The sequence below is a fragment of the Zeus faber genome (assembly GCF_960531495.2).
Source record: "Zeus faber genome assembly, chromosome: 16".
Taxonomy (NCBI): domain Eukaryota; kingdom Metazoa; phylum Chordata; class Actinopteri; order Zeiformes; family Zeidae; genus Zeus; species Zeus faber.
This window is the reverse complement of record NC_137202.1, coordinates 24,874,380-24,894,218: the sequence shown is the minus strand read 5'-3', so window position 1 is coordinate 24,894,218 and position 19,839 is coordinate 24,874,380. Positions and strand designations below refer to the sequence as shown.

Below are 19,839 nucleotides of genomic sequence, written 5' to 3'. Positions count from 1 at the left end.
CAGGACAAGGACGACGTGACTCAGCATCGAAGCGCATTCCGTTAAGGCATCGTCCGCCATGTTGGAGCGAAACGGCGCCGGTCAGTTCAAGTCCAAGTTGTATTTGTGGCCTTTATTTACAGTGCGGGGCCCGACGCCGAGGACCTGCCGGTGCACGCCGGCCAGATTAGAGCCGTTATTTATTTATTCCACCTTTTTTTTTTTTTTTTTTTTGTCATTTCCACCCCCTTGTGGGCTGAGCCTCTCCTTCCAGGGGACCTTGGCTTGTTTACGTATCTGTACTAATGATAGCCCTCCTACCGTCGGCGCCCGGGAATCAAATTAGAGAGGGAGACAGCCCCGTCTTGCGCCGCTGCTGCCGGGAAGTGTTAGACAGGTGCGGGGTGGGGGTGGGGGAGTGGGTGGGGGTGCGGGGGTGGGGGCGGCACGCTCATTTGAAATTCCGAGCTTTCAGGTTTTCGTTTGATCAACGCTGGATATTAGGAGGGCAAGATGCCACCCCTGCTTTCCCAGACGATGATGTCAGTGACTGAAACAGTTTGAAGGGAGAGTTTGGCGGAAAGAGAAGGAGGGGGTTGGGGGTGGGGCGGGCGGAGGGGGGGGGGGGGTTGGGGTAGCTCCTTTCAGCAGACGTGACTGAATCTGTTCCAACGCCGGCCACCGCATCCGGCTTTTCGTACCGAGAACCTTTTTCGATTTCGCCGCGCAGGAAGCCGCACGTGTACAACGCGGCGCCGGGGAAGAACCCCATGGGGGCACGGCGCTCGGACCGGAGCCCTCCGTCCTAAAACCCGAAAAGATTTCCATCCGGTGGGCGAATTAGAGAGGGGGGCGGGGGGAAGTGAACGCGCCTTTGATTAGCGCGGAATAATGCAACAGCTGTTGGCGGCGGCGGCGCAAACTGTGTCATTTTCTCCCCCTCGCCGGGTGACGAGACAAGGCGAAAATAAGGAGAAAATGGAATCTGCCGCCTCGTCTTGTCGGCCCCTGTCGGCGATTGCACCCCCCCCCCCCCCCAGCCCCCCGGGCTCCGGGCAGCGGAGAGAGAAAACCTTATTCCCCGGACGCCAGAAGAAAGCCGCCTGGAAACCTATCTTTAATTTGCGTCCTCTCCAAAGCCGGCGTCCTACGCTTCAAGGCGGCCGCAGGGGCAGAGGCGAGAGTGTGGAGAACCAATTGCATTTTGGGCGTTGGGGCGGTGGGGAGGGTGGCGGTGGGGTGGGGGTAACTCTCCCGGATGGGGAAAAGAAAAAAACGAAACAAAGAAAAAACGTCTCGGCCTTTGGAGACCCGACTTGTTGCGGAACACGCAGGGAACACGCAAAGCGTTTTCTGCCTGGCGCCGCGGCCTCTGAGCCGTCTTTGTTTACATCATGGCTCCGGCTGCCGGGGGACGCCGGCTGTTTATACGGCGCGCACTTTGTTCGGAAGATCTCTGTTCATTTATTTATCCATTTTGCGTGCGGGGAGGCAGGGGAGGTCGTGGGCGAGAGGAACTGTGGAGCTACAGACGTGGTTGAAAAAAGAGGGAAAGGTGCGGAAGGAGAGGAGGAGGAGGAGGAGGAGGAGCGGTAGACGGAAGCCAAGAGTCTGTAATTAATTTAGCACGCATCTGTCCTGCTTCCGCGCTTTTGTTTTCGCTCCGTTTTGAGGGAAGACGTTCGGAAGGCGTCACATTTCCCGGCAAGTATCCAAGTTCTCTGTCGTCCAGGTTGATGTTTTTTCCGGAGCCGTGGGTGGAGGAGGTGGAGGGAGATTTACGCGGTTTTCGAGTGTTGTCGCGGTTTTCGCCGCGCAGGGATGTGCTCCGCCGCCAAGTCCTTGCAGAAATGAATAATCAATACAACTTCCCATTATTTATTGACTTTGCCGTTTGGGGTGTGCCCAGATTTGGGTTTTTGGTGCTTTGGAGAGGGACGAATAACCACTTTAAAACTAATGACGAATGCCTCCGAAAGACGACAAAAATATTTTACTTTGCAGTCTTATTTTCTCACTAAGGAGATAAACAATATCCTCCAAACTCCTCCATCCTCCGAGTGCAAAAGGTACCAGGAGGACACACTACATCCAGTGAAAGATCATAGCATGACTCTGACTTGACTAGCGTATCCCACAATGCATTGCATGGCATTTTAAGACGTGTAGCGTGTGTCTAAACCATACTTTCTGTGCGTTACAGACAACTCTGAAGTGGTAGAGAGCAGTGCCAGCAACGGAGGTGAGTCGAGACCGTTTTTTTGGGGGGGGGGGTGTTTTGGGGTTTTTTTTTTTTGCTTTGCCTCATTAAAAGTTAGCTAGTGTAGGTATCCAGAGGCATCACTGGAGGCCAAAGCCTCAGAAAAAAAAAAAAAAAACACCACTAAAATACCACTCTCCGTTCTATCCCCTAGTACACACACACACACCCACACGGGCACACACACACGCACACACGCACACACACTCTCTACTCTGGTTATGCCGCACAGTGTATAATTGTGCTAACATATCAGCACACTTATTCAACACGAATAAATCGTTTGAAATCCAGCGGCAGGCAGCTCCAGCCGGCAGCGGCCTGGGGTGCGGCAGAAAATAAAAATATGGTCGACGCTGTGTTTTGCTTCACGTTATTTAGGTAAAAATAGAAGATCTCTTAACCGTACTGGCAGGTTCACCGGGGAAGGGTTAGGTGGTACTTCTCGCCTCACGTTGGGATATTTGGGGGCGGAGGCTCTATAAATCTCCCTGAACTCCGCCCAACGCGCCGCCTGGAAAGCGCTCGATGGTCGTCCGCTCCCGTCACAGCGTCCTCCGTTCTCCTCCTCTGCTGACGAAATGAAAGGGGTGGAGGCGGCGGAGCGCTCGCAACGATCCCGCGTCATTCAGACCGCCCAAACGTGAGGAGAAGGGTGGGCGGCAGCTTAGCGGCAGATTCCTAAAACGTAAAAACTCGTCTGGTTTCAATACATTTAAAAAATATATAAAAAATGTCGGTCCTTTTGGATGAAATGACCGATGGAGAATTTTCGCGCGTGAGATTATCGGGCTTCCTCTGGGGAATTATTTCACCAACCATCGCTGATTCTCGGATTTTCTCTACGTGAAATTAGTGCGGCTCGCCGCGCCCTCCGCCCTGGAAGGCGTCGCCCGCCTCAACCTCTTCCATCGCCGGGTTCATTTTCTGTTTTGTTTTATTTTTTAGTTTTGTTTTTTTTACGAAATCTCATTTTTTCCTCGAAATCTTTCCGCCCCATTGGCACCAAATGTAAGCGTACAGTGTTTATAAATTGTCACGGTGCCTCCGTGACCCTCATATTTCGGTGTGAACGTGCCGGCGTGTCGTTCGAGATTGAGGGTGATTAATTGGCCCCCTCCCCCCAACCAGACCAACCCAAACCCGAGCGATCAGACGTTCCATAAATCAAATGTGCGACGTGTATGATTTCAATATGGCGGCGTGGCTGGCTGCGGGGGCAGCTGATAAATCATGTTTGGTGAGGATAGCGCAATGTTGTTATTTGCGGGTGCCCACGGAGACCCGCGGCGACATGGATGCATGGAATTTGAATGCATGCATGTAAAGTGCGGTGGGGGGGGGGGGGGGGCAGTACTCCAGATGTTGTGTATGGAGCGGTTTCCAGGTAGAAGTGGGGGGGGGGGTGGGGACACACAATCATTAGGCAAACAGTTGCGAGGGGGATAGTCAGGGCGGACCGAGGAGGACGGTGTGGTAAAGAACGCGGCTTAAACAGCGGCAGACGGGATATTCAGGAGCTTTGAAGCTGTCACCGCCAGCAACTCAAACTCCCGGTCGCAACGCGGACGCGGCGTTCTCCTCATTCCAATCAAGGCCGGCGTCCTCATTTTGGCTCCAATAACAGTTTGCTCGGGGTCATTTCGGGGTTTTTTTTTTGGGGGGGGTTTTCTGAAGAACAGTCTGAAATCCGTCCCGGTTTCACTCTGAGTGTTCCTGCTAAATGCCGGGGACGTCCAACAGAACGGTTTTTGTGTTTTAAAACTTTCTTTTTTGTCCCTAACCCTAACCCGTATTTGCATATGTTGGACATTTCTTTGCTTTAACCTACTTTCTTTGCTTTATTAACTTACTGTATGTCTGTTTTTATGTGTATGTATATATGTATGTGTGTATATATATATATATATATATATATGTATTTTCTGCTACACTCGTAGAATCCGACTCTATTGCTTCATTGGCTGACTATGCTTTCTCACGCAAGGAATTTGAATTTGAATTTTTCCAGTTTTGAGTGAATGTCATTTTCCATGCAGAACATACAGTAAACGATAAAAGAAGTTTAAGGAAAAAATACATTTTCATATTGCTATCTTTAAAAAAACGTACTTTGAATAATCAGCTGTATGTAGTGGCGCGCCTCAGCCAGATCTCACCAAAGGGGTGAAGCGCCTCCCAAAACCACGGTCCGCCACGTTAAGCACCTGTGTCCTCTGGTGTTTTCCCATCCAGAAGCTGTGGAGAAGAAAGAGTAATCAGCTGAGGGGGGGGGAGACAATCGACCTCATCTGACAGCCAGCAAACTGTGAAGGTCCATCGTGCCGGCGTCAGACCCCGCCATCAGTAGAAGTGACACCGGGAGAAACACTTTTCCACCCAGATTCTCACACCTCCAAATTCTTATTTTTCTCTTACTCCACCCTCTCTGTCCGGAAATCTATCGCGGAGCTCATCGCTTCTACGTACGTCCGTACGTCTGTGTGTAGGGAAGCCTGCTGTGCTGTAGGAGCTGAACATATCAACCTGACAAAATGAGCCATACTTCACTGTGTTAGCACCATCCCGTCGCATTGTCAGCCCAGATCCAATCACCTGCCCCGCTTGAGGGCACGCCAAACTGTCAGCGGAGGACGGAAAAAAAAAAAAAAAAAAAGAAGGCGCACAGGCCTCCACCCTACGGCGCCGCGGGCGATGCTTCACGTCTGGCCATCCCTTTACGCTTAAAAAGAAATGAAAAACTAAAAATGTATTAAAAAAAAAACGACTCTATAACAACTGATTCTAACACTATCGCCTCGCTCACTGTGTTCTACCTTCACGTCATCGGAGGCCAAGGCCGCCTCGTAAAAAAAATAAAATAAAAAAAATAAAAATCGCACTTGAATCCCGCCAACGTCGGCATCGCCCCGCCCCCGACCCCGCCCCCGACCCCGCCCCCGACCCTCGCTTACCAATTACCACGACTCCACCGCGCTCACCCACTGTGGCTAAACTCCTTTGACTTGGAGCAAGCGATCGTCGTGAAAACGCCCGCGCGGGACTCTGGAGGCGACCACGGGAGCCCTTTTAAAAGAAGTCCATCAGGCTCGTTTCGCGTTTTCCGTTTCCTCGGTTGTTTTCGGTGCATGACGGAATTGCTTTTGATGTCGCCTCGCAAGGTGGCGGACGACGCGGAGGCCGCTTTGTTTAATCGCTTGTCTCTTAACCAGCTTTGTCTATAATTGTATGGAAGAGAATTTGCCTTATTTCATATGGAAACATCACAATCACACGACATGAGGAGGCGTTCCAAGTATACAAAGTTTTGGTTGTGTGGTTTGCTTGCAGATGATTTGTAATTTTTAAACAGGCCTACATGTCCATGTTACGGCTAATTCCTGTTGTTAATATTACTTTTTGGGATTTTTGTTTTCCTTTTCTGGTTTTATTTATCAGCGAAACAAAAAAACAAAACAAAAAAAAAAGGTTTCTATCAAATGATATGATTCATGACTTAACTTTCAGTGGTGCCATACTTCATATCAAATGAGTTACACTTTTATGAAATGATGCCTTCATACTTTGATGTTTGCTTTGCGAAACAGTAATGAAACTGACTAATAAAAAGTTTATTGGAAGTTAATTTGTCTTCTCGTCGTTTACTCCGCACTATTGTGCTGCAGCCATTGATTTCGTCCGTCTGCTGAATTGACATTTACATGGAAGGAATTTGACCTTGAACTATGGACAAGTGCAAATTATTGTTGGACAGGTAAGTGGAATGAACTTTAGACTTTACCCCAAAATTAAGATAGACTGTAGATAAACACTATATATATACAGTATACACATATATACACATTGTGTGTGTATCTATATTTCAATATATATACTGTATACATATACTGTGTGTGTATATATATATATATATATACACCTTTTATATATATATATATATATACAAACACTTTATATATATAAATATACAGTATATACTTTACACATGTACTATGTGTATATATATATATATATATATATATATATATATATATATATATATATATATATATATATTGCATTCAGGAATCGAGAGTAACTCAGGTGTTGTACTAATATACAATTTAGAGGTATTAGACATGAATTGAGTAACACCCTTTGAAGGGACTGTATACCTTTCCTCCTACACTTCAAAGCAGACGTGTTTCTTTCACTTTTCCTTTATTTACATCACGCCATCACACAATCATTCTGTATTAAAATAGTATTAACCATAACCGTAAAAACAATAGACGTGAATGCACTCAAGCTACTCTCTTAACTTTGGATATTTTAGTACAAGTACTTAAATGCTTTTTACTCATGTAGAATGTTGAATGGAGCAATTAACTACTATTATCTTTATTTCCAAATGTGTACTTCTATTTAGTATATATACAGTATAAACACTTCCTTCTATAAAACGTATATATGTACTGTATGTATGGAAGGCACGAAGGCAGACGTTGACAGCGATGGAATTCATTTTCCTCTCACGGTGGACGGGCTGAGGCGAGAACCCTCGCGGAGTTTGGCCAGAGATCTGTTCCCCGGTAGACAAAAACAATTAGACAGCCCTGTGATCTGCGGCGTGGATCGGTTTCTGGCCCTCGGGCCCCCCCCCCCCCTCTAAAAACCAAGAGGAGATGTCTGCTGGGCGAGAGCTCCATCAAACCCCTTCTGTCGAAGGAACTCGCAAATGGTTCCAAACTTCGCCGAGAAACCACAGAGTTCATTATGGAAGCTCACTCTCACTCTCGTATGGTGTCCATGGACTTTGTGATGGAAAATAATCTCCTTGCAATTTTTAGGTCCCGCTTCTAGAAAAAGAAAAGAGCCATAACCAACCAATTCTGCATCAAAGGTGCCCAACGCAGACCTGAAGCGGGGGAATAGCAATGCATCATTCAAACCGTGTGAATGCAATCAGGTGGAAAATCTGTCTGGAAATATTTACGCAGGCCGGGTTGAGACTTCACCAGATTCCCTCTCGTTGCAAACTGTCATTTATCTGTCCTGGTGTCGGAGAAGTGTCTCGTCAAAGCAGCGGCGCGGTTCGTTTATTCCTAAGCGACGGCGTATCACCTCAGAGCCCCCGTATCACGACAGGAAACAGTGACGGGCGGACGTTTTGCAATCAAGGGAGATGCTTGGGGACAGGACATCCCTTCCCTGCATCTGAGGCTGAGTGAGCGAGCGGATGAGAAACCAATGAATGAAAGCAATTGCAGGCAGCCGAGACAGGTTTTGCACCTGTTGGGAGTGAAATGCAAAAGGAAAGAACATGAGCAGCGTGAATGCTCACGCTTCCATGAAGTTGTCACATCCCAAGTGGTTGTCTGGAGAGGTTTTTCTCTGGAGCTTTGATGTTTTACACATTCAATGACCTTATTCAAATGTTGCAGGTCATACTCGAGCTGGTGGAGGGCTGCATGTACGAGAGCAGTAGGTAACAGTCTGACTCCACTGAGTTGGCCAAGATGCACAGACTCCTGGACGGGCATACAAAACCCCGCAGTGCAGATCACGAACATTTCAACTTTCAACAACAAATATTGGATCAGTGCCGATCGGTCTACTGTTGCTAAGATTATAAGCTCGTAAGACAGGCACCCGACTCTCTGTGTAGGAGGAGATGGCCCTCACCCCCAGACCTGTCAACCTCGGCTTGGTCCTTCAATGGACTGACATTCAGGGACCAGACGACCAGCGTGCGGGAACACTCTGCTGCGAAGCCGAAAAGCTTTAAACACGCAAGGCAGCACAAGCTAGTTGGAGCTTGAACGTTTGTTGATGCGGAAATATAGGCAAATATAGGTAGACGCAACCTTTTCCTTAAATCGCCGTCCTTGGATCACGTCTTAGGCTTTAGGCGGAATTTGAATTCGGGATAAAACTTAAAGGAATTTCCCTAATAGATAGTTGTTAACCTTAACAAACAGTCAGCGATTCATTGATAACATAAAGGTAAGGCAAGTTTATTCGTCCGGCACATGTCAACAGCAAGGCAATTCAAAGTGCTTTACATAAAACATAAAAAGCATTAAAACAAAGTGCAAAAAAATACATTATAAAATGACATGGAATGCATAAAGTAAAAAAGTTGCATTCATAAAAGTTATAGTGCAGTGCAAGAAATAAATCAAAGAAACCTTGTTTTACTCTTGGTTCACAATTATTTTGCATATTGCCTGAATAGCATTTTACCCTGTCAAGGCGATATCCTAGTCCCAGAGAACCGGTCTGGAGGTCTCCCAGTTATCTGAGAGCGTTCAAAGACGTTGGAATACAGTACGCAGGAAGCCACTAGGAAATTCAAAGCGCTTTACACAAAACATCAGAAGCATCACGACAAAGTTGCAAAAGAAACACATTGTTAGAGAGAACACATTATAAAGTTAAGAAATAGAATGCATAAGATCAAGTCCTGAAAGTATGGGAGAAATTTACTAGTACATTTGAAAGAAATATGTTAATTATATTCTACCATTAAATGAGAAAGAACATTCGTTATCTTGCCCATTTGCTATATGAATGAAGTAAGTGTGTGTGAGACAGGGGTCAGCAAAGACATGAATAAGTGCTTTGTTGACTGTGGGCCATATGACATGGGAAGGTGTGTGAATGCAAACATCCCCTCATAAAATGTGGCCTGGACTAGTGTCGGGAGGTTTGTTGTTGTAACTGACGTCAAAGAATGCAGACAAATGGCTTCTTTGCACTATTGACCGTATAGGAGGAAGGAAGGGATCCTAATTGAGGAAACAGATATACATTCTCGACCAACAGAAAGAGGTTAAAAGGAGGAGTCCATGAGCGGCTCGGGAGTTCTTTGCCAAACCAACTCAGATTCTGTTGTCACTTCTTGTAAGTGATAATAAAGTCTTATATCTTCAGACCTCGACTCTCTCGAACTTCTCTTCTTCAGTTTAATTGTTGGATGCAGTTTTCTCCACTACATATTTGGCGTTGTCGGCAGGATTGAAGAACAGGGACCCGCCGGCTGCTGGGCTGTGGGTCGGGGACCGGCAAGGGTCACACAAAAACGGGTGGCCACCCAACTTGAAAAGGTAAGCATTGTTCTTACCTATTAGTTTAGTAAATTTGTGTGATCATTGTCTGCCCGATTCTCATGCCCGGTGGTAGGTATTGTGTCTCTCCAAAAAGAACCAAAAGCATATATGTAAAGAAGGAGAGAGAAAGAGAGTGGCTTGGAATGAAGTTGACGCATGCATGCACACACAACGCTCTGTGATTTATACACATTGTAGCAGAGTGTGGAAACGGCCTGTATAGACTCTTCTTCAGTTTAATTGTTAGATGCAGTTTTTTCCACTACAAAAGTTACTGTGCAGTGCAAGAAATTTGAATACTTGCATCCTTTACTGTGCTATGTACCAGCATCCATATACTGTGATCTGAAAGCGTGACTGAAAGAAGCGTTGATCGTCCTGCGCTGCCGTGTCCCCCTGTTGTGTTTCAGACGCTATCCGTGTTTTTCTTTGACGGTGCAGCCCCATCGGGGCGGTGGGCTGCTACGTTATGATGGGCTCCGTACCATTTTCCAGATGAAAGCTCTCCGAACCTCTCCTTCTATGAACATGAATTACTGAGCTCTCTCTCACTCTCCCTACTTAAATTTCTCTTTCCCCCTCTCCACCGGTTCGCCCCTCTTTCGCTAGAACGCTTTGGCGGCCAGCAGCAAGGCAACACAAACATATTGTCATTTTTTCTGGAGTATGGTCTTTGTCTTTTATGAATTCATTCCTCCCCTGCACCGCCAACCCCTTCACAAGAGGCAGAGGCAACTCGTAGGTTGAGATAAACACACCTAATTGCAATGAAAATTGACACCTTTCACATGGTCGTCTGCCCCCAAAGGCAGGAGAAGCCATTTGGAATGTGGGGAGAAAATTGACTGGCCCCACTTTGGATTTCTGCCATTTACAGGTATTGAAAAATATGGAGAATCATTCGAGAGTTGGAGAGACGAGAGAACAAATTGCATTCGGTAGTTTCTGCTGCTTCTACAGCCAGAGTAATTTGCCATGAACAGAACAAAGATAATCCCGCAGATCAGCATCTAAGAAGTCCATCTGAATTCATCACATTGCTATTGTTCAAGAGGTAGGCGTGAGAGTTAGCGTGACTCCATGCCAAATTCAGTAGCTGGGAGAAGAACAATCGAATTTGGTGCCAAATCAGTGGGTTATGAAACCAATACACCGATCAGCCACAACATTAAAACAACTGACAGGTGAAGTGAATAACATTGATCATCTCGTTCCAGTGGCACCTGTCAAGGGGTGGGATGTATTAGGCAGCAAGTCAACAGTGAGTCGTGGATGTTGATGTGTTGGAAGCGGGAAAAACGGTCAAGCAAGGATCTGAGCCACTTTGACAAGGACCAAATTGTGATGGCTAGATGACTGGGTCAGAGCATCTCTAAAACAACAGGTCTTGTGGGGTGTTCCTGGTATGCAGTGGTTAGTACTTACAAAAAGTGATCCAAGGACAGACAACCGGTGAACCGGCAACAGGGTCAAGGGCGCCCGTGTGTCACTGATGCACATGGGGAGTGAAGTCTAGACCGTCTGGTCTGAACCCCACAGAAGAGCTCCTGTAGCACAAATTGCTGAGAAAGTTAATGCTGTCATTTAGCAGACGCTTTTATCCAAAGCGACTTACAAGGGAGAATAACATTCAAGCTACATTGCGACAGAGACATTAGTGTAACAATAAATACTGCTAGGTAGTGCTGAGTAATTGTAAGTTAGGAGAGGAGGTGCTCTCTGAAGAGCTGGGTCTTCAAGTGCTTCTTAAAGACAGAGAGGGAGGTCCCTGCTCTGGTCATTTTTGGCAGCTCGTTCCACCAACGTGGAACTACAAATGAGAATAGCCTGGATTGCCATGGTTGTATGGCCGGCAGAGCCAGGCGATGCTCATTTGATGAGCGCAGCATCACAAGTCTATGGTAGGGAGTGGGCTAGACGGAACAAGCCCAGGAGCAGATGGACATGTGTCATGACATGTGTCATGACTCTCCTGAGTGTGTGTGGGGATGGGGGTTTTACCTGTTGCTCGTTAGACCAACCAACAAGCAACAAGTATACAGCCACTCTGATCCTGGGCCAATTACCTAGACCCAGGATCAGTGTGGCTGCCAAAACCACACCACCCCCAAACCACATACCCCTGACACCAAACTGAAGCCTGCACCCCTTCCCCAAACAGAGAATAAATATAAATGAAAAAAATTCCTGAACTGTGACACAGGGTTCCTATACCTTAAATAAATAAAAACACTGGACTCTTAAAACAGGGTTCCCATACCTCAAACCAACAAAAAAGTCCAACAAAACATAACTGCTCCCCTTCCCACTGACCTGGTTCCCAAGAACAGCAGACTAGCCCCTCCTCCCTTCCAGAGCGTGGGGCCTCGGGCTGCTGCGCTGGCTGGTGAAGGCCCGGCTGGGTTTTGCCATTGCGGGGGGTGCTTTGAGGGGTGGCCTGGCTGCTGGGCTGCTGGATGGTCCAGTCGGTGGCTGCTGGGCGAAGGAGCTAGCTTTTGGCAGTTACCTGTGGTGGTTGCTTCGGCTGCCTCTCCCCTGGTCCTCCGCCAGACCCCCTGGGTGCTGCCGCCAGTCGGGAGAGGGTTGGTGGAGGGGGCCGCCCGTTGGCCCCCTCGTGGCACCAGGGCGTCTTTGGACGCTCCTTCTGTGCCCCTTCCCCGTGCTGAAGAGTCCTTGTTCAGGTACCACTGTTGCAGTTTTTCCTGCCACACGCTAGTGGCGTTTTCAGTGCCCTGCGGCACAGACGCACGATGCGGTTGAAAACACACCAGTTTATTGTAGAGTGTGGGCTAGATGGAACAAGCCCTGGAGCAGATGGACAGCATGTCATGACAAGGGCTCCTCTCCTTTGTGTGTGTGGGGATGGCTGTTTTACCTTAAATTAAAATAAGAATTTTATTATTAACCTAGAGAAGAAAAGTAAAATAGGTATGTTGTGTGTTTCTGGCTGCTGCCCCATGCACTCCCATCTCTCGTTCTCGACTCCTCCCCTCACCCCGTGTCTGCTCTCATTGGCTTTAGCTCGTTGCGTCACTCCCAACTCAATCCCAACACGATCAGATATTTAACATGCTTGATATGTCGCCACCGTTAGTGAGCGCTCGACAAGCGTTAGGATCGTGTTGTGAGCAGTTCACACCACATGCCCGTCTCTCACGGGACTGGCTATGATTTTCCTCAGATCTGGGGCTTTGCACGGCGATCTCCGAAAACCTGTCAGCGAGTGGAAAATCAGGCCAGAATCACGTAGTCTGAACTCAGCATTTTAGGACTTAAAGGATCTGCTGCTAACCTCTTGATGCCAGATGCCACAGGACATATTCAGAGGTCTTGTGGAGTCCATGCTGACATGCCAGAGCAGTTTTGGTGGCATGAGGGCGAACTATGCAATTAGGCAGGTGGTTTTATTGTTGTGGCTGATCGGTGTATGTGAGTTTGCAGTGGTTGCATATGAGCAGACTAATTATCGAGCCTTTTGCGTTGGAATCCTTGCGGTGTGATAAGAGCCAAGCCTGATAGAGAGCAGCCAGCACAAACAGAAGGCACTGTATTCAGTTCAGTTGGAGAGTAGTGATGCACTCCAATATGAATACATTTTTCGGGAAAGCACAAGTAATGTGATGAAATAATGAACTTCTACCCGAAGTTGCTCACACTATTAGTGAAAAAAAAGCCATGATTGACACTTGTGAGTGAGCGAGTTTCGTGGAGTGGGTGGGGAAATTAGAGCTTGATGGAGAGAGAGAGAGGGAAGAGAGAGTCCCAAGCAGGAGGAGAGTGCTGACGTGATGTCCCCCGGGGGATCCCCTTTAAAAGAGCTAACTGCTCTTTTAAAGGGGATCTATTCTGCTTTTCTTTATTTTCTGTCATATATATAATGTTGCACTATGTGATGTTCCTATCAGACGTGGCCAAAGTGTCAGATAATGAGGTAAACTAATGTCAAATACATCTCTGTGAACACGCTGAACCCTGCATTCCCAAAGGTTTTTTTCTACTTTCTGCACGAGCTGACGTCAGCTGCTCACAGAGTTCTTTACATGGTCATCTGCTCCATCCCATAAGCTGTGCGTCTCTCCAAACACAACCAATAACAATATTGTTTTTATTGTTTATGTATTTATTTTATTTTATTTTCCGACATTATATGAAACAAAAAAAAAATCCCAGCATGCGAGAATCCCGGTGCGTCATGGTGCAGTGATAAGATTGATAAGAGGTGCGGTGAGATCAGCAACTGGATTGTTTCTCGCCTCAAATTTGTCCGCAACGGATTTTGTTGGACTGATAAGGTGAAAACAGTGAAAGTTACGGGGTAAACAGAATGAAACCAGGAGGCCGTGCTCAAACCCCATTGGTTCACAGAAGTCGGGGCCTCTGGAGGGGGGCTCCTCCCACTTAAACAGTCCCTTTTGGAACGAGACGGTTAAAGAGGCATGTTAGAATGGCTAGAATGCATAATCTGAGTGGTATTTTCAGCAAAAGACTTCGGACACATGTTTTTGGGATTTCAGAGACCTTAATATATAAAAAGGGTCCCCTGTAAGGGATCCAAATAAAAAGGGAAGAGTTGAGAATGAATGGGTCAAGGTGTTCACCCCTTATTTGAGACTTTCCTCCCGAAGTCATTAAAATTCCTCCAAGTGAAATGTTTTTTCACAGCTAGCGGGGGAAAAACAGAACACCTAATGAATGAAATTTAAATGAAACCACTCTGAGATGTTCAGCGTTTAAATTAGACATTAATAAATGCATTAGCCCGACTGCTAATGCAAAACCTTATACTGGTTGCATCTTTCATTGTGCCAATGCTTTCTCGCTACATGGAAAGATGGCCTCACCCAAAAACGGTGCGTTTCACATAGATCCCATAGATAAAGCAGGTGAGGGGAAATCAACTCAGCGCATCAACTCAGTTCATGTCATTCAAATAGGGCCTTTGTTCCGGGCATAATTTGGAGTTCAATCTCCAAACTCTGTCCGGGACACACACAACCCATTTTAGATGTTGGCTAATGTCACTTTGTTCTATGTTGGAAGTACAAAAAGAAGGTTGTTGTTTTTTTTGAACCCTTGGTGGAAGGCAGACATGATATTCAGGCCCTCAACCGAGACGAAAAAACACCCGGATCAGCCCTGTTCCCTCAGAGGTCACCTTCTCTGCAGTGGAAAGAGGGAATCCTCTCATACTGCATAATAACATCGCTATGATTTGGTATAAAGACCACGCCAGGCAGCCACTTGCAGCAACCTGCCGAGCCCAGTGATATTTGTGGTTGTTTGTGTGTTGTGTCACGGTGCCGGTTTGCGATCCGATCATATACCGACGATCGAAGGACTTGGGCGTTCTTTGGGGTTTTTTTCTTTTACTGACTTACTATCAGAACTAAGATGTTGTGAAAAAAAACAATCTCTAGAATCTGCACCCTCCTGTGTATTTCGAGATCTTTCTGGTGGAGCCGTGTGTCCGCCCTGCCGCTGATGTGATTTGGATTGTGATATTAAAGAGAAGACAGACACACAGAGTTTTAAATCGTCAATCACAGTTCAACGAAAATGCCCATTCGATAATTTCACGAAAACGAATAAATATACAACCACTATTACTACTAAGGATGTAGTAGTGGTTGTAGTAGTGGTACTGTAATTAAGTCCCCGAGATGCGGCTCTGCGGCGTGGTGTGCTCGTGCACATTTCCACCCTCCTCTGCAGGACCCATCGCTCCGCCCCCCGTCTGCTCCGGCTGGAGGCCCAGGCGGTGGATGATGATGATCACACTAACTGCCGTGGTCCTACCCCTCCCTCTAATAAGTCACTGAAGCTGGACAGCGGCACAAAGACAAATAGAAGTATGAGGCGTAGATGCAGGTTCCCTTCGCCACGTGTCGCTGATGACTCGCTGTTTGCAAGGAACTACGTTCGCTATTTCCATTTTTTTCTTTCTCCCAGGATTATATGTTGGAGATAACTTAGTGAGAAAACAGATAAGACTGATTGGTTTTTTGGACTCCTCAATGAGGCCTGGGCAGGGCCTTGGGGGTCCTGCAACACATCTATGTACTGTTTCCCTGGCAACAGACTGCGCTAAGTGAGCCTCCGTGTACACAGAGTCAGGTGAATGGAATTGAATCATTGAACACTTACGGTGAATGAACCATCTCATCCACTGTGATCCAATAACAGCAACCCCATTTGCTCCAAAAAGGCAACCAGGACAAATTCATTTAAATCAGGAGACACTGAATCGAATCAAATGTGCAATTAAAACAGCAAATTAGTGGTTCTGCATTTGGAAGTAAAATGTCAATCAATTTATGTGGAATGTATAGTTTTATGACAGCGTCAGGATTTGCATGTATGTTCCACATTGTTCCACTACTGATGGTGAACTGCAGCTGCTACCTGATACAGGTGGAGATGACACCTGATACAGGTGGAGATGACACCTGATACTGGTGGATATGACACCTGATACTGGTGGAGATGACACCTGATACTGGTGGATATGACACCTGATACTGGTGGAGATGACACCTGATACTGGTGGAGATGGGGGGAAGGTGCAAGGTGATTCAAGGGAAGATAGGGTAGAGATGGAACCTGATAGTGTTGGGGATGGGACCTAATACTGGTGGAGATGAGATCTGATACTGGTGGAGATGGGGGGGAAGTTGGAAAGTGATTGAAGGGGAGATGGGGTGGAGACAGAACCTGATACTGGTGGAGGTGGGAGGTGATTTAAGTTGAGATGAGGTAGAGATGCAATCTGATACTGGTGGAGATGGGGGCGGAGATGGAACCCGATACTGGCGGAGATGGGGTGAAGGTGGAAGGTGATTCAAGTAGAGAAGCGACAGAGATGGAACGTGATACTGGCGGAGATGGGGTGACGGTGGAGCTGGATACGGGTGGAAGTGGCGGCACGCACAGCATCCAAAATGAGACGCCGTACAGCGCTGGTGTTCATTGGGGTGAACAGGTGCGTTGTGATACTCGTGCAGCGGCATGGCTCTGTGGTACAGGCAAAAGCAACCCTTCAAATATCGTCGGGCATCAACGCGATTGCTGCCAGGTGGGTGTGGTTCGCTTTCTAACTGATCATTTGCAGACCTTGCAACTGAATTCAATTGAACTTGTATGAATTTTTTTTTTTATAACATGACCCTTTCCTTTCAAACGATATTGCATAAGCAATGGTCTGTTAATTAAATGAGAGCGATTGACAGGCGTGCTGCGATGCCATGTGGCAGTTGCACGAGACTGTACAACAGCTGTAAACTGCAGCAGTGCTGGTAACCGTGGCGGGTCGGAGAGTCGGAATAACCTTCGGGTCATTAATTTTGAAACCCTCCTCTCTGAATTTCCTGCTCGTAAAGCCAACTCCCGCCGGATTCCAAGGGTGCTATTAGATTAATTTCTCAACAAGATCGACAGACGGGCGTTAACCCGAGGAGGAGTGGCGAGCTATTGTGGTAGCACTGAGCGCCGCTCTGAATGCAAGATGGCGTGAGCCTTAAGAATATGTCGAACGTATTAATTCAAGAATGGGGGTGGAAAAACACTGCGCACTCCCACCAGGGTTCATTATTTTCTGCATCTGACTCCCGCTGCTTATGTTAATTCATACAGGAATTTCCACAACAAAATCAGCATCAAGGTAGGCAGGACAATCACATCGTCAGGAAAGTGTGCGATTTGCATGTTCCTAGTTCTCAATCAGTCAGTCACCGACGCCGTCTGCGTCGCCTGCATTTTGGGCGGTTTCACCTCGAGCCCTCTATAAAATAACCAAAACGTAGTCTCCTTAAAGCGGACCCGAAGAAATCATCATTCCCGCTGTCTGTCTGTAGCCTGGGCGGAGCGCTCCGATCCCTTTCTGGTTCACTTCAGTTCTTAAGTGGTCTCGGTCCACCGTTCCCTTTGCACTGAGGTGTGAATTAATGTAAGGTGGAATACGTTTGTGTTTTAAGCCGCGATGCGATGTGTTAATAAGAATAATTGCGCTCTGATACGGTCGTCGTTACCTGCTTCGAGGAGAATTGTATCTTAATGGGAAAACGCCGGTTGAAATCTCAAGCGCACTCGGAGCGCTTTGTGCTCACGATACGTCGATAAAGCGCCGCGCAAAGAGGACGCCAAGCGAGCCGCACTCAGACCGCCTCCCGAGACCGTCTCAGCTCGCTTCACTCTTTTGGTTGTCCAAGCTCACTTGGAGCGTTCATACGCCGCACACCAGTCCAATTAAATTGGCCGGAATCTAGCGGCGTGTGGAAACACCTGCGGTATAGAACCACTGGCGGTTGTACAAACTGGTGCAGGTTGAGGCACCAAGGCACCGCATATAAGCAGGCCTTTCAGTCTCCCCGTCACCCTTCACGCTGTCGCAACGACGGCTCAGGATGTGGTCCTGGCATATACCTCACAAGACATTCAAAGGATTACAATATATTGTATATTTCTCAATACAATATACTTCTCTCGGAAAATCTCCACATAACAGAAAGCGGGGAAACGGAACGGAATGTGGAATGTGTCTGTTCGCTCATCTTTGGGTTGCATAATTGTGATGAACTTCATTAATTATTGCATGATTAATTGAGCATCATTGTCAAACTGCCGGAGCCTGCAGAGCTGCTAAAAATCCAAGGGAGCTGATAGAGATGATTATAATTATACAAAACACCGCTCGCAAATCATCTAATACCAAGGCATGGGAGGAAATTCTCTCATTCACTTTCCTCAAAACAGCAAAGATATATGTATGTATATGTGTATATATACATGTCTATATATATGTGTATATATATATATATATTTGTATATATACATGTATACGTGTGTATATATATATATATATATATATATATATACGTATACGTGTGTACATATATAGATATATAAAGCTTGATAACAAAGTTTTGGAGCGTGGCTTGGCTGAGCTGGGCTCTCTGTATTGAAACAGACAGTGGTATTAATGGAAGGGGGATAAAGGGGCAGCTGACAGTCCATGCCAGCCATCTCTCTTGTCCCTGAGCTAAAAGCCTCCTGTCACCACTAACAACTTCTGCAATTGATTAAGTCGTCGCTGCCGATAGGAAAACAGTGGGCCGTCTCTGGGTCACAATTATGATGGATGTGCAATCTATTTTGTTGGCATTGGATATTACCAAGAGATTATTTTCCCTTTGTATGACGAGAGTCAGGTTCTAATCGTGATATTCTGCTGTAATCATGAAAGCCTGCAGCCAAAAACAAATTCAGACCGGTGAGAGTTTTTCCGAAATAGTACCAATTTTAAAAAGGATTCAATTGAATTCTATGATCTTTGCAGTTGGACAAATTTCTCTAAATCTGCCAACGCGCGTGCCAACAACTTTCCCCACCAGCTGGAGCCGAAATAAATGAAAATTCAATTCCTCGGCCCAGAATCTGTTTATTCATCACGCTGTTCCCCTGTGCATCTATCGGTCGGCCCGCGCTGTTAATGTAGCCCCATCTCACCGGAGCCGGGGCCCTTTTTCCACCGCCGGCTTCTGCGCCTCAATATCTCCCATCGCTCCGGCTCTCCGCGGCTCGCTACTTTCTCCTCTAATACATATAACCGCTCCTCTCAGAAGCCAATTCAGGAGCTAACCACCACATTCCGGACCTCTATCAAGCCCTGATAAGGTGGGCTTTGACCATCTGTCAGTCCGGTGGCAGTTGGCTATAAACTTCACGGTCTGCCTTTTTATTCGGCTGTTTCTCTGAGGAGGAACGCAGGCAGCCTGGTGCGGGACGGGAGACGGAATTGGAGAGGGGAGAGAAATCAATTACTGTTTTTTGCCTCGCGCCTAAAACAAGCCGTGTCTGAGACGGTCTATAAAAGGGAGGACGAAAGGAGGTCAGCGGCCCCATGCAACCCCCACCCCCACCCACACCCCTTCCCGCCTGCCCAAACCTCCGGAGACGGGGCGGAGGGCGGGACGTCGGGGAGCTCTGGCACAAAACAGGCTCCCGTCACAACTCAAAATGGACGCCGGCTGACCCGCGTGCTTCAGTGTCGGGCGGGGTGACGCGCGACGGCGGATTTTCTGCCACAACCAAGGTTTATGTTAAATGTCAATGACTGTATTTGCTTTGGGGGGGATTATCTCTGTCACGCCCGCAAACAGGGCTGTTTATTTTTCTGATGGCCGCCACGACTCAGATGCGTATCCACGGTAAGAATCAATCGGAGAGACACTCAACTCCGTGCAAAAAACTTCCCAAAGCGAGGTTTGACATTTTAATTGGTATCCAAGTCGGTAAGTGCTTTTTCAGATCACATTAAAATTCTCATGAGTGATTTCCCGCTTCATGCGAACCATACACCTCTGCAGTCCCTGAACCGCAGGTGAGGCGGTCCCAGCGAATTGAAAGCCATTAGACGGAGAAAACAAAATTGCTGTGGCCCAATAGGAGGAAACCACGGCCTCTCTTGTACTGACTGCCGATCTAATATTGAGAGATGGAGCTGGTCGAGCTCTC

The 19,839-nt window shown here is 47.1% G+C and overlaps 1 protein-coding gene across 2 annotated transcripts in view; it reads left to right on the top strand.

Annotated features, from left to right (window-relative positions):
- macrod2 (mono-ADP ribosylhydrolase 2) overlaps window positions 1-5,834 on the top strand; it is a 490,268-nt gene extending 484,434 nt beyond the window's left edge. For both annotated transcript variants that reach the window (XM_080016637.1, XM_080016636.1), the window contains exons 16-17: window positions 2,183-2,221; window positions 4,475-5,834. In XM_080016637.1, coding sequence (XP_079872763.1) covers window positions 2,183-2,221; window positions 4,475-4,497 — 62 coding nt within the window. In that variant the 3' untranslated portion in view covers window positions 4,498-5,834. The remainder of the gene's footprint in view (window positions 1-2,182; window positions 2,222-4,474) is intronic.
- The last annotated feature ends 14,005 nt before the right edge of the window (window positions 5,835-19,839 follow it).